The 15,938-nt window shown below is 34.0% G+C and overlaps 1 protein-coding gene across 1 annotated transcript in view; it reads left to right on the top strand.

Moving 5' to 3' along the window:
• Positions 1 to 15,938, top strand: part of PSME4 (proteasome (prosome, macropain) activator subunit 4) — a 109,689-nt gene that overhangs the window by 58,170 nt on the left and 35,581 nt on the right. Inside the window, exons 17-26 of the mRNA XM_012649840.1 lie at positions 5,918 to 5,973; positions 7,314 to 7,370; positions 7,597 to 7,652; positions 7,736 to 7,834; positions 9,253 to 9,315; positions 9,449 to 9,544; positions 10,876 to 11,007; positions 13,037 to 13,246; positions 14,618 to 14,754; positions 15,611 to 15,664. Coding sequence (XP_012505294.1) covers positions 5,918 to 5,973; positions 7,314 to 7,370; positions 7,597 to 7,652; positions 7,736 to 7,834; positions 9,253 to 9,315; positions 9,449 to 9,544; positions 10,876 to 11,007; positions 13,037 to 13,246; positions 14,618 to 14,754; positions 15,611 to 15,664 — 960 coding nt within the window. The remainder of the gene's footprint in view (positions 1 to 5,917; positions 5,974 to 7,313; positions 7,371 to 7,596; positions 7,653 to 7,735; positions 7,835 to 9,252; positions 9,316 to 9,448; positions 9,545 to 10,875; positions 11,008 to 13,036; positions 13,247 to 14,617; positions 14,755 to 15,610; positions 15,665 to 15,938) is intronic.

Raw genomic sequence — 15,938 nt, forward strand, 5'->3', positions numbered from 1 at the left:
ACAATGAAATAAAACATTAAAACTTCAATTTTCAAAAATCATTGCATAATAACATTTTTAACGTGTTTTGTAGCTACACATATCTTTGCAGATAATGATTACATTAAAGTAGAATTAAGAATAGCTGGGTGCAGTGGCACAAGCCTGTAGTCCCAGCTTCTTGGGAGGCTGAGGTGGGGAGGATTTCTTGAGCCTAGGAGTTCAAGACCAGCCTGGGCAACATAGTGAAAACCCGTCTCAAAAAAAAAAAAAAAGCATAGTTCTTTGCCTTTGAATTATCAAAAGAAGTAGTTTATTAAGTCTTCCTTTGACTTTTAAATAATTCTTAATAGAGTCTTTTTCAGTTTATAACTAGAACCACCTTCATCTGAAATTTTAATTTCTTTTGGCAAAGTATGACTGTTTACATTTATTTCCTGTGCATAACATTTTGACTTTTTTTGCAGATGGTAAATTAATTCTCACTTAAATAACATAAAATAGCCTTTAAAATTTCTAAAATGCTTATTCCAGTAGAGGTCAGTAATTGTAAAAATCTTTTAAATCTAAATTGATTTGGAAAAAAACTAATAAAATAATTTCAATTGATGGTTCCATTATTCTGTGATACGAAATCACACTGCTTAGTGTGAAGAAAGGATATTTGTAGCAAATTCATGGAGATTATCAGCAGATCAATTTGAAACTACTAGAGGAAAAGGAAACTCTGATTTAGAACATTAGTTACTCCCTAGGAAATAGAGGGAAATGTACAAGGTAGCGGAGAGTAAAGGAGACACAAAATTGTGATGAATATGTTAGTGTAATGCCTAAGGAAGTATCTCTTGTTAATAACAAACAATTTGGCTGTGATATTATGAGACATTATGCATTTTCTGAAATACCAGACCAGTTTTGAAAGCACATAGCAACTCAAATGATTTTTTTAAAACTTAAACTTATGGAAATCTTAATTATGTAAAATATTCTAGCTGCTATAATTTTTTTGGGGGGGTCATATTACTCAGTATTAAGTTTGCTTTGTGCATGTATTAGTAGTATTTGTCTTCTGGAAAATTCTGGTGATGAAAAACTAGAAGCTTAGTGTACTTCGGAGTTTTCCTGTAAGAAAATCTAACTTCCTAATTTTGTATATGGGATGATCTTAAAATGTCATTGTTCAGGGAAAGTCTACTGAATGGGAAAACCTATTTTCTGTGCTATGTGATTAGAGACTGACAAAAAATAAAAAGCAAAGTCCCAAGTATAAAAGCAAATGATCTACCTAGTGGTATCCAGATTGTACTTTTGGACCTTTAGCAATCTAGGGTTACTAAGTATCTTGTAATTAAAACTTTATATATTAATAGTTTCAAAGGATGGGTATAATAAGGTCTGTTGAGGGTAATTAAGGGTAAATTTTTCTAGTTTAGTATGATTTAGAAGCATTTGAATTTTTAACGGTTTTGTTAGATACCACAGGTTGCGGAATTAATCTTAAAATAGAACTTATTTTCTCTAGGAACCTTTAGTTAATGTTTTAAGAGAGATATTTGTTGTATAGTTCATACTCATAGTTCTACCTTTATAGATGTGGAAGTAGGATTATGTCTTTCCAGGATAACACAGGAATTTTGGACACTTGCCTTTAATCCTGAAATCGTCATTAATTTCTCACTTTGCAGTCCACTCTCTATATAATCTTTTAGGTCTAACGAACTATCACAGGATGCAAAAACTAACATCTAAAAAGAAAAACAGGGTTACTCAAGGTAGAGGAGTCATCATTTTCATCTCAAAATATTTACTTTTTGCCCCCTTTCCTCTGATAGATCTGTTAAATCATTCTTAGTTAAATCATTCTTAGGATCTCAGCTTTTACTAACTTTTCAGTCAAAAATTTCATACTTAAGGTCTAATAGTGAGACCATTTCATTGATATGTGAAAGGATGTGTTGCTTATGCAATGAGGGGCAGGGCTAGCTAACCTCTCTTGGCACCTCCAGGAAACTACCCAGCTCTGCTGGGGGAGCTGCACACAGAAAAGGAAACAGTTACTACTCCACGGTGAGTAACCCTGTTTTCTCCTTATTTCACCTTCTGACTGTTTTCATTGATTTTTAAAAGCTTGTATGTCAGACATGGAAATAATTCCTGTTCTCAGAGTTACTTTTAAATCTAGTAGTATGTAAGATTTCTCTTTACTTAGCAACCTTTATCCACTTGGTAGAGTGAGAGCCAGCTTTTCAGTTGTGTTTATAGCTATTATTGATACCTAGGATTGAATTGGATAAAGGAACACAAAAATAGGCCTAATTGTCTCTTGTGAAACACTTGTACCTTGAAATGAAAAAACCTATTAGTGGCTTGGTTTTATATCTTTTATGCTGGTTTTTACTTGAGAAGATAAGGATTATTGGTATGAGTAGGATATTCTTTTACTTGTACACAGGAAGAAATTTATATTATTGTTTGCAGCTGTTTCATGACAGTTCATCTAGCCTCCTTTTGCATATGTGATTTGTATTATATATTTTGTTTTTATGTTATTAGTCATTTCTTCGTTTTTTCACCATCCTTTTTATACCAGTGATATTTTCAGTTTCACTCTAATCAAATCTAAAGATTGCCATCTTGTGGTACAAATAACATAATTGTCGAAAATTCATGTCTTTTCTTTAGTGGCACAATGGCACAAATGTTTGAACACACTTTGTTATAAATAAGGTGGCCTGGAACTGTCTAGGAGCTGTGGAGCTAATTTAACTTAATTGTTATTATATATGATATTATTTACAATATGTTGTGTTCAAATTATTTTTCAGAATTATATTTAGTTCCTGAGGTCAGATGATATTACTGTTTGCAAAAAGAACCGGTGAATGAGTAGGATGAATTTCACATGCAGGGGGGAGGTGATGATGGTATTTGATTTAAATAGATATTGCTGTTATAGCTTTTAGTCAGAACATAGATTTGTAAATGTTGATGGCACGTTTAAGCCTATTCAGTTAAGATTATGTACATAACTAAAAGTTGCCAGAGCAATTTTAAATATTTAGAATACAGTCTGGGCACTCCTACACCTAAAATGTGCCACAAAGAATTGCGAAGTTTTACTTAGGTACTGGATAGAGATTTCTTTTAGAAAATCATTCTCCTAAGTTCAGAAGAAATATTTATTGGAAATACCTATTTACACTTTTTGAGAAGCATTTAGTGTAAAGCATGTCAATCCAATTGGAGTTTAATTGATTCATGATTTATAAGAAGAAATCAAATTAAAGCTGAATCTTAGTGAGTAAGCATAGGAAGAACTTGTGGATAAGAAGAAATAAAGCTGACATATATAGCTAGCCGGATGTCTTCTATACATAGTCATCTCTCGATATACTCGGGGTATTGGACCCATGTGTATAACAAAATCCATGCGTACTCAAGTCCTACAGTCGGCCCTGTGGAACCTGCCTATACAGAAAGTTGGCCCTCCATATATGCACAGGTTTTGCATCCTGCAAATACTGTATTTTTGAACTACATTTGGGTGAAAAAAATCTACACATAAGTGGACCCGTGCTGCTCAAACCTGTGTTGTTCAAGGGTCAACTGTACACAGGAGATATGGAAGATGTGTTTTTATGGAAGATGTGTTTTAATTCGGGTTTTAAAAGTATTGGAAGAGGATAAGACATTTTTATTTAAATATATTCCTTAATATTTTTAAATCTTGTACAGGATTGTATACTTTTTTAAGGAGTCAAGTGATAATATTTGAATTTTCTGATACGGAAGCAATTCAAAATGACACATGGATTTAAGAAATTAGTATCATAGTATCATGTCTCTTAGATGAAACCTGTTTTTAAATGTGATTACAGTTACTAGAGCCAGAAATGCATACAAAAAAAAAACACTTCAAATTCTCAAGTGATAGTCTTTTTTGATATAGTAAAAATTGTGGAGAATAATTTGCTATGGAGATTGCTTTTTTAATCTTATTTGTACAATGTGACAATAATTAAAATTCATGCTTGATTCAATATTATATGGCATTAGGTACGGACTGGGTATAGTGAAAGTTGTATTTCTACTTTGGAAGGCTACCTGTGTTTATAGCAACAGTGGGGAGGCAAGTATTCTCACATGACAGTCCATGGCAAGCACTTCCCCATGCTCTAATGGGGGGTGGGGGAAGGTAAACCTCCTACGCTTTATTCTTGTTACTCTCTGAACACAGGTCTTTTCTCTTTGGTGGAGAAATCTAATTTCAATAAAGAGTTGGAGTTCATTGTAAAAGAAGGAATCTGATTTTTTTACTAACTAGATTTTGGATATGTATATATTTTTTGATCATGCACAAATATACAGGATGCTCAAGTTTGAAAGTTGTTGCCAAAGGTTGAAGCTTTATAAAATGAAATCCAAATTTTAAGAAGAATTTGATCTTTAAAGTCTCTGAAAAAGCAAGTTAGCATTTTGTATTATAAAGTATTAATGAGGCCGGGCACGGTGGCTCACGCCTGTAATTCTAGCACTCTGAGAGGCCGAGGCGGGTGGATCGCTCAAGGTCAGGAGTTCGAGACCACCCTGAGCAAGAGCGAGGCCCCGTCTCTACAAAAAATAGAAAGAAATGATCTGAACAACTAAAAATATATATATGTAAAAAAAATTAGCCAGGCATGGTGGCGCATGCCTGTAGTCCCAGCTACTTGGGAGGCTGAGGCAGGAGGATTGCTTGAGCCCAGGAGTGAGCTAGGCTGATGCCATGGCACTCTAGCCAGGGCAACAGAGCAAGACTCTGCCTCAAAAAAAAAAAAAAAGTATTAATGAACTCTGAAATAAGTTATTGAAAAACATTCTTTGTTTATACTCTGTAGGCTTGAATTTGAAACTTGAGGAAATATTGTTGCTATTCTAGGCACTGGATTATGGCAGCGGACATAAATACCTGGCATTTTAGAAATTACAATGTTATTACCTGTTATTTAGATAAATATCTGAATTCATAACTGTCAAATATTAAGGTATAGATAACCCATGTAATTCAACTACTTTTGGGGGTATACAATATAGCTGGGGATATGTCGATTTAAAAATAAGTGTTTTCTTTATTGTAAGTACCATGCAGTTTATCGATGATGAGTAATAATAATAAAAGTCCCATTTATTAATTACCTCATGTTGGCATTTGTGCCTGTTTTTCCTCTTAAATAGTATCATCTCTTTGTTTAAAAAAGTTATGAACAAATCTCATATTTTGAAATGTTCAAAATTAAAGTATATATTTCATTGAAGAAAATTTAGATTTCAGATATATAGATTCTTATTCTATAAAATCTGTTCTTGCACACTTAAAAACTGATTTTTTTAACCATTTAATAAATTTACTTAGGTATGGTTGTGGTAACATAATTTGTTGCAGCAGATCTTTAATTAGGAAACAATGTTTTTACATCTAAATTTCTTCAAAAGGAGCGGCATTTTACTGCAGATGTTAGGAGAGATCCGTTTGGTTTTAAGCAGAAGAGTAATGATTGTCTTAAGCTAGTCTGCTATGTATGCTTCAGTAAAATTTGTGAGTTTTAACCATTATTGTACCGTTGTGAAGCTGACTTTTCTTTGTATAAAGTTTACTGTCAGATTTAATCTTTTACATTTAAATGTTCAATATCAGTATTCCTTTGGGAGGTGAATTTTTCTTCTGAAGTCACTAAATTAATATGTTCTTTAAGATAAATAATATGGTTCTTACCGAAACGGATAGCATTAATCTTCAGAAGGCTAGGGTAAAGAATTGAAGTATTGAAGATGGGAAATCTGTTTTTCTTAAAAGAGTATTATTTTTGTTTTGATTTAAACAGTCTAGCAATGAGACTTTTCCCTTTAATGCTTTGTATTGGTATTATTAATAAATGCAAGCACTCTTGTTTTTATACAGGGTACCAAGTATGGTGTCCTTGGAAGAGACAAAGTTGTATACTGGACTTGAATATGGTATGTGAATACTAACCTGGGTGTATCTGTGTGGGCTTTTTTTTTTTTTTTTTTTATCAGTTCTGCTACAAGGGTTAAAATGGAATAGTTTTGTAGTTATGATTTTTATGGCCTCTGTTTTAATAAATAAAATGAATATTAATTACACAGTAGTATCATTTTTGCTTTTTCTGAAGAAACTGGAAAGTTATATAAAGAATAGCCAATAAAAGATAGAAATTAGGTCAGTAAATCAATATCTGAATGCTTTCTACATGGAGAGGTAGGCTTTTATATCATAATGGTCATTTATGTTTAAAATTTTTTCAGGATTTATATAAAATACTGATGTAAATGGGAATTTTGTAACTTTATATTCCAATGATCTTTGTATCTTTCTATCATAGTAAGTTAAATATCAATATTTATGTAAAAATTTTATTGTGTTAATTTAATGTTCTCAATCTAACATTAATAGAAATTCAGCACACTTCCTTGTTGCTGTATTAACATTAGAGTTAGTTACATACATTAATTACTAAGGTATAATTGTTTGCTTGATTTGGGTCACCCATAACTAATTAGAGAACCCTATGCATTTGTGGTCTCTAGTGCCTAGAGCCTTTGAAATATTGGCAAAGATGGTTTTTCTCTTCCTATCCTCCTCACCTCCCCCACCTTCCTGCACAATAAAGTTTTATAAGCAGGTCGTTTTATTATTATTTTGAGACAGGGTCTCACTCTGTTGCCCAGGCTAGAGTGCAGTAGCATGATCATAGTTCACTGCAGCCTTGGACTTCTGGGCTCAAGCAATCCTCCAAGCAGTTCATTTTATTTATTTATTTATTTATTTTGAGACAGAGTCTCACTCTTTTGCCCAGGCTGGAGTGAGTGCCGTGGCGTCAGCCTAGCTCACAGCAACCTCAAACTCCTGGGCTCAAGGGATCCTCTGCCTCAGCCTCCCGAGTAGCTGGGACTACAGGCATGCGCCACCATGCCTGGCTAATTTTTTCTATGTATTTTTAGTTGTCCGATTAATTTCTTTCTATTTTTAGTAGAGACGGAGTCTCGCTCTTGCTCAGGCTGGTTTCGAACTCCTGAGCTCAAACAATCCTCCCGCCTCGGCCTCCCAGAGTGCTAGGATTATAGGCGTGAGCCACCGCATCCGGCCCAAGCAGTTCATTTTAAATGTGGAGGTTTCAGAAGTTATTCTGTATCATGCCTAGCTAGCCACTTTGATGAAGGCGGATCCATTTGTTTTTTTCCTGGATATTTTATTCCTTTCTGACGTAAGCCATTGATATATTGGTCTGCAGAGCATTCAATGTCTAAAATGCCTTCTCTTATTTTTTAAAAAATAGATCTATCCAGAGAGAACCACCGAGAAGCAATTGCTAGGGTCATAAGGAAACTTCTCGGTAAGTATCATATCTGCATTTAACGTATTTGTACTTAAGTATTTAGGAATTTTATTCTATAGCATATAAGCCTTTACTTTTACATTTTCTGTTTTAAATGGTGAGAATATTGAGGCAGCGATTTTTGTTCCCCTTAACTAATGGATCCTTGACTAATAATGCATCGGGATTCTTAAAGTAGTTCAAAATAATTTTAACCAAATTACTTTTTCTTCTCTCATTATAGACCACATACTTGATAATTCAGAAGATGATACCAAGTCATTGTTTCTTATCATAAAGGTACAATTGTTGTTTAATAGTTGCATAATTATTAATATGATCAGGCTTGACTTGTAAATAAAATTTGAAATTCTTTGACACAGATTATTGGAGACCTTTTGCAATTCCAAGGATCTCACAAGCATGAATTTGATTCCCGATGGAAAAGCTTTAACTTAGTAAAGAAATCAATGGAAAATCGGGTCAGTATTTTCACCTAAAAGTCTGAATTGATTTTTTTTAAAAGATATATAATAATCTCTTGATTTAGGGATTATTCAGCATAGAAAGGAAGTTTCCCTATAAGGAAAAATAGCAGATTTTAAAATATTATGTAAAGGCTGAAAACATGTTAGAAATCCAATGAATTGTAGAAAAAATGTGTTTTCCTTGGAAAATTCTTCTGTCATTTTCCATGACGGTCTCTGAACTCTCGATGGGAATTTGGACAATAGCATTCAGGCTGCCTTTTAAGAACTTGAAGGAATGAACAAACAGGAGGAATTGGCCACAGGCATGAATTTAAAGCATCGTATTTTATGTGGATCTGAGAAAAATTTATCTTGTATTATATTCGTGCTCCAATGGAAGTCAGTATAAGCTTCTCTGGGAGCATGGAGGAAAGAGTACCTAAGTAAGATAGGAAGTGTTCACAGCAGTGTTATTTTACAGGAAAGTTTTACTGAACAAGGTTGTGTGAGTTGATTGTTTAAACAAGAGGTGCTAGGTATTTTAAAGAGAGGGAATGGCATGCTTTGGGGAACAGTGGCTGTAGGAAGGAGTGGTAAGAGGTAAACTAGGTTGTTTGTAGTTTTGTTTGTTGTGAGAAAGTGCTCCAGTTTTATATTCCGAGGCGGGGGAGTCATTAAAGGCTCGTAAGTAAATCTGATTTGAATATTAGAAAGATCAACATTCAGTTCACTAAATATTGAAAAGGTCTGCCATTGCTGTGAAAATTAAATACAAAAAGATTGATACTGAAAACAAGGAGGGCAGTTAAACTGCTATAGTCCCATGTGAAAAAACAGAATCAAGTCACTAGCATTGGACTGGAGATCAGGTGTTTTGGAAAAGGTCGAAGGTGGGGCTTGATGATAAATGAGATACAGGTGTGAAAGAGGACCAATCTTTGAGTCCAAGGTATCTGCCTTTGGAGACTGGGTGGGAGATTATGTGAGTACAAGCTTAAATGAGAATTTTTGGAACTATAAAATGTTATATCCTATAGTAAACATATACAGTTACCCTGAAAGGCATTTTATAGATGTAAGAGAGTTGAGCAGTTTTCTTAGGCTATATTTATACTTTTAATACTTAACTGAATAATGACCCAACTCTGTTGTTCTGCCATGCATGGATCCATTAATAAACTGTCAGAGAAAAACTGGGCGTTGGATGAAACATTTAAAAGAGGGATATTTTTACTATTAGCCATAAAATTAATTGAGATAGTATATTTTAAATGTAAGCCTCATGGCTTTAGAATGAATGAAATACCACCACCATTTGCCAGTCCACTATGGGCCTTTTTAAAACTAATTTTTCATTAAGGGATTTAGAGGAATCCATTGTTAAAGTCATTTAGGGAAAATGTTGAGGTGTTTGCTACTTTGTTTTCCAGCTCCATGGGAAAAAACAACATATCAGAGCACTTTTGATTGACAGAGTAATGTTGCAGCATGAGGTAAATATCTTTTTTAATCATGGTGACTTTTAAAAAGCCAATTTTCCAGATGAATATTTAATTATTTGTGTTTAATTAAGTGAACCTTTAGTAAATACTTTGAGGTTTGATTTACTTTGTTTTCTTTTCTTAGCTACGAACACTAACTGTTGAGGGTTGTGAATACAAAAACATACATCAGGATATGATCAGAGATCTTCTGCGTTTATCTACCAGTTCATACAGTCAGGTAAGCCTTAACCAAATACTCTGCCTTCATCCTCCCTCCTATTTTATTACATGCAATCTAAATATCCCCAGTTAATAAGGCAGTGTAAATAATTTCTCCCATAGGCCACAGCTAGGAAGTAAGAAAACCAGAACCAAAAGCTAGGCCCTCTTAACTCATATTGGCATAGAAGAAAATACCTCTCAAATTGCAAATATATTCAAACTAATTTTGCTAGTCATTTTTTATAATGTTTAATTTTGTTGTTTGTAATTGCTTCTCAATTTTTCATTTAAAGTTGAAAGATAGTGCTAGTGTGATGTTGAAGACCAGTCTATGAAGGCCACTTAATTCCTCCTAGACATTATGCTTAGGTTTTAGAAACCTGATACAATGTGAAGGGCAGGGTTTGTACTTTAAGATACCGTAGGATGAAGAGATTATCTCCAAGTACAGAGATGTGGAAAAAACAAGAGCTTCATGTACAACCAATTATTCTATCTTTATAAAACAATGTTAATCAAGTATATAGGTAAGAGCATCTCAAATCTGAAAATCCAAAATCTGAAACTTTTTGCTCAACGGAAAAAAAATGTCCAACATGATACTCAAAGGAAATGCTCATTGGAGCATTTTGGATTTCGGATTTTCAGATTTGGGGTGCTCAGTCAGTAAGTATGTAATGCAAATATTCCAAAATCCCCCTTGAAACATTTACTGGTCTCAAGCATTTCAGGTAAGGAATACTCAACCTGTAACTAGTCTGTAACCCGGACACTTGTCCCAAAGTGATGTTCCAAAGAGTTTGAAATATTTACAATGTGTTGCTTGGAAACTATAATCAGTTATTATCCATCACTGTTTAAGTAGTTCATTAGGTTATAAATTTATACTGAATCTTTTGTTCGGGATCAATATATGGGGCTATACTTGAGGTTTGCATTGAAAAGGTGAAGTTGTTCTGTGTCTCTTTTGCTTATTTAAGTTCCTTCTGGAAAGTTTTTAGTTTTCCTGTGTGGACAGAAAAGAAAATCTGACTCTTATTAAGAGTAACTCAGAATAAAAAGTGTAATAGTCTCCTGATTCCTTTTACCCATGATACTGAACAAATGCATATCAGTTTCATTCTATCTCCCCTTTATCAAAAGTATTTGAACCAACATCAACCTAAAGCACAGATGTGCTTGGTGATAATGTGCTTTCCTTTTCATATAAAGATAATCATTTGTTGTTCTTGTTAATTAGAAAAACATTTAAATTATCATCAGTCGTTTTTGGTGATTCATTTAGAAATCTTTTATAGTTTGTCTACTGTTTAATAAAAAGTCTTTTGTTAATAATACTTTCTCCAGGTCAGAAATAAGGCTCAGCAAACATTTTTTGCTGCATTGGGAGCATATAACTTCTGTTGCAGAGATATCATTCCCTTGGTTTTGGAGTTCTTACGGCCTGACAGACAAGATGTCACACAACAGCAGTTCAAGGTATAGAGTTTTTTTATGTTTTACTATGAAAATTTTCAAAAGTTGAAAGAATTCTGTAGTAAACATCCATATATCCACCATTCAGAGTCTATATTTAAAATTTTGCTATAATGTTTTATTATTACATATCTGTTCATTTTTTTTTATGTATTTCAAACTAAGTTGAAGATATCAGTACAATTCACCTTTAAACAGGTATAGTCATTTTTTTCTCCCTAATTATTATTTTCTTATGTTCGTGATCAATGTATAAGATGCAGACTTCCCTGAGGAAAAGAGCTTAACTTGTACTCTAATGGGTAGTCTGGCTGGTCTGTGAGAGGGAGGACGAAAGATCTGAAAGTTTAGAGTAGCATCACCAGCATGAAGGAAGGGCCTGAGACAGGAACAAATGTGGTAAGTACATGAGTGAAAGCTTAAGTGATTAGAGCAGAGAAGGAAAAAAATGACACAAATAAGGCAAGTACTACATCCCATAGTGATATAATAAAGTATAGGTAAGATATAATGATTCCTTATACCATCAGATAGAAAGAAATCGAGAGTGATTTAGGAGAGAGAATGGATAGGACTTGGTGATTGAATATGGGAAAACTGAGAAAAGGAGATGTCAAAATTACTAAGCTTTTGGATTGTAAACTAGTTATTGGGCACATCAGAGAGAGAGAATAGGAGAATAGATGATGAAACTGTTTGTTTGGACAAGTTTAATTTCAAGTGGTTCTTATAAACTAAGAGCTAGTGTCAGCTATGCACTTAGATATCTGAGTTTAAAGGTACCATTTCTGGGTATATTGAAATTTTTTTGCATGGGTAAGATAAGCATAGCTGGTGAGTGAGAGGAGGACCAAGGGGGGCATGTATTGACATTTCTTTAGAAGCCCAAGAGCTGGCTGACATGGGAGAGATTGGAAAGGTATCAAGAAATGAGGAGGAATGACTCCTCAGAAAGTAAGGAGCGATCTTTCCAGAAGGAAGACTCAGTCAGCAGTGTTAGTTGCTTTATGGAGATAATTAAGATGAGCCCTAAAAATGTTCCTTTAAGTTAGCTTGTAAGACAGAGGTGCCAGCAAACTATCACTCAGGTTCAGTTGCTTGCTTTTATAAATAAAGTTCTGTTGGAACACAGACATGCCCATTCCTTGACTCTGTATGGCTGCTTTCATGTTACAGTGTCAGAGAAGAGTAGAGACAAAGACCAGATGGATTGCCCTTTATAGAAAAAGTTTGCCAACCACCCCCACCCCATATAGATGTGTAATTCAAGAGCGTTGTAGAAGGTCTAACTCATTGGATATCATGTTGTTGACTTTGTTGAGAGCAATTTAAATGGATAAAATCAGAGAGGTCAAGTAAAATCAAAATGGACAAATATATGTTGGTTCAACAAAATCAAGGTTACTGGTGACCTTATGGAGAACTCGTAGAGTAAAGTGGTATATAGGGTAAGAAGCTAGATTGGAATCAAGTTAGAGTGAATTTGGAAATAACAAAATATTTTGATATACTAATAGCTATTTTTTATGAAAAAAAGGGGTACCTTAGAAAGGATACCTGCTGTCAACAGAATGATTCTTATTAATTGGACTTTTGAGTGAAAAATACACAGTATTATTAAATAATCTAGTTTTTACAGACGTAATAAAATTCTTGGCAACCAGGTGTTAAATACTACTTAATAAATTATTTCAAACATTAGGCCCTAAAATACTAAGAGTGGCACATTTCATAGCCTTTATGATATAGTAGAAGAAAACAGAATGGTATCTATATTCTTAGAAATATCCTTACATTACCTTATTAATAGCCATTCTTTGACTATTAAATGACTTACAGAAAATATTAGTGAATGCTACTTAAATGTCATGTTCAAGTTTATAAAAGTAACATTTTAAGTGTGTGAACCTATTTACTAAGCAATATTAAACATATGAGTAATCAATGCAGATTTAAAAATAACATGTAGATACATTGGCTACAGCTGAACAATGCCTCTTATTTCCTGTATAAACATACTTATTTCCTACAGGGTGCCTTGTATTGTCTTCTTGGAAATCACAGTGGTGTGTGCCTAGCAAACCTTCATGATTGGGACTGTATTGTACAGACTTGGCCAGCAATTGTTTCTTCAGGGCTTAGCCAAGCAATGTCCCTGGAGAAGCCATCAATAGTGAGACTGTTTGATGATCTTGCAGAAAAGATTCATAGGCAATATGAAACAATTGGCTTGGACTTCACAGTAAGCAAAATCATTTTTTTCATTCAAATTTTAGTGGAAATACTGCTTTGTTAAAATGCTTTTTATTTTTCTTGTATTTTTTTTTTCCAGTAATAGTATTCTTAACACTTGATCCTAATGTTCTTTTCAAAAGCATTTATCTATTTCTTTTTTGTACTTTTAGGGATCATTATTGTAGATAATAGGGTGAAGTAGCAAGTTGAAGCATGGCCTGGAGAGATCCAGGTTCTTTTCTACCAAGAGGCTACAAAGAGTTATTACATTGTTGTAATTTACCATTATTTTGTGTGTATCCATGCTTTCATTTTTCAAAGAGTTGATTATATTTTAGGAGGTTAGACATACTTGCCAAAGTCACAAAAGATTCACCACTGGGTTAATATTTTATAGTAAAGGAAATTAAAATTGAATAATGTGACAAATGAAAGAGTAAAAAATATAAGGTTCAGTGGTGCTCACATTGAGAGATACAGCAGATCATCTAAGAACTTGCAAATCTGCATTCACACCCTGTGAGGATGTGGGGTGGGGATGGGTAAAGGAAGGGTGAGCATAGGTGAATCCCCCTTTCCTAAAGTGATTGTGGTTGACATCCCTACCCAGGTTTAAAAATCACTGCTCTAAGGCAGGCTTGGTGGCTCATGCCTATAATCCTAGCCCTCTTGGAGGCTGAGGCAGAAGGATTGCTTCAGCTCAGAAGTTTGAGACCAGCTTGAGCAAGAGCCAGACCCTGTCTCTACTAAAAATAGAAAAATTAGCTGGGCATCATGGTGTGCACCTGTAGTCCCAGCCACTAGAGAGGCCGACATAGGAGGATCACTTAAGCCCAGGAGTTTGGGGTTGCAGTGAGCTATGATGATGCCACTGCACTCTACTTGGGATGAAAGAGCAAGATTCTGTCTCAAAAAAAGAAAAAAAAAAAAAATCACTGCTCTAAGTGTATTCCTTTTAAATAAAATAGGCTTGCTATTTGCAACTGTCATTAGATTGTTTTCTTTTTTAGAAAAAAAATTGAGATATAATCCACATGCTCTTTTAACATGTACAGTTGAATACACATGTATTCACAATAGTATATATTCACAGAGTTATGTAACTACTCCAATTCCAAAACATTTTCATCAGGCAAAAAGAAACCCTATACGCAATAGCAGTCGCTTCCCATTCCCCCACACTCCAATCCCCTAGAAACCACTAATCTACTTTCTCTCTTGATGAATTTGCACATTATTAGATATTTCATATAAATAGAATCATAAAATATGTGGAATTTTGCATCTGGCTTCTTTCACTTAATGTTTTCAGGGTTCACCCATGTTGTAGTATAGGTCAGAACTTAATTTTTTTTCCTGCTTTTTTCTTTTTATTGAGATTCCAAAGTCATGCGTCGCAATAGCGGAATTACTTCAACAGTCAAAAAACCCCTCTATCAACCAGATATTGCTTAGCCCAGAAAAAATAAAAGAGGGACTTAAACGCCAACAAGAAAAGAATGCTGATGCCCTAAGGTAATCCATGAATGATCTGCTAAGGTAGATGACATCTTTTAAATATCTCTAAAATACGGACATACCCTCACTACTTACTGGTTTTTACACATTGACTTCTGAAAAAATAAAAAAAATTGGGAGATAATTGTTGCAAAGATCCCTACTTTTCCCTTTTAGCTGTGGAAGTAGAAAACACCATCTTAAAAACAGAGTTACTTTATAGCATATCTTTTTTTCAATGTGAATTCTTTTTGATTTTTTATAGATAGTAATATTGAGAAACAGCATAGTTGGTAATTGGTACACATACTAGTCATTAAATCCTAAATTCAAGTTCAGCATGTGTACCGCTTGTAGCTTTTATAATACTTTTTGATCATATTTGGTTATCAGCATATTAATTAACAGTCTTTGGATTCTTGGAACCAGATAACACTCAAGCAGGAGCCTTCTTAACTTGATTTTGTCTTTGCTTTATAATTAGTATATGAATATTCCTACTGACCGATTTCTAAAATGTCTTTATAAATAATGAACTCTTAGAGCCTATCTAATGTATTTCAGATACCTGGAGTATCTACATAGATAGACCACTCCTAATTAATCGATTACTACTTACAGATTTACTATTGAATGTCCACTTGGGAACAGTTGAGTTATTCCCTGTACCTAGCCCTTCACGTTCTTTTCCCAGCATCTCTGTTCACCCATCTGCTTTCACTTTGTCTTCTCACCAGGTGCTTTATGAGCTGGTGATGAGATGTAGGGGGAGGAGGGTGAATTTAGCTGGAGTTTGAATTTCTATGACATTATTTGATGTTCATCTTAGTATCACAGTAATAAAATATATCACCTGGATTTTTTTCTTTTTAAGGAACTATGAAACTTTGGTGAACACTTTGCTAGATGGTGTGGAGCAAAGAAATCTGTAAGTGCAGAGAGTGTTTGTAGTTCTTAAAGCATTTCTCTTAAATACTATAGGGGTTTTCTATATCAAAGGCCATGAATAACTATATCACAAAAAATTTACTCTGGTTTGTGTATTTAGAAGGTGATTAGGAGGGAAAGAGATGGAGGGGGAGGTGTAGTGTTGATAGGAGCAGTGTTCTTCAATAGACCTATTTTAATTCTCTAGAAATTTAAAATTATGTTTCAAATACAAATTTTTTAAAAAGTGGTTTTATGTGTGATAGGCTTTATCA

This window comes from Propithecus coquereli, unplaced genomic scaffold, assembly GCF_000956105.1.
Source record: "Propithecus coquereli isolate 6110/MARCELLA unplaced genomic scaffold, Pcoq_1.0 Scaffold305, whole genome shotgun sequence".
Classification (NCBI taxonomy): domain Eukaryota; kingdom Metazoa; phylum Chordata; class Mammalia; order Primates; family Indriidae; genus Propithecus; species Propithecus coquereli.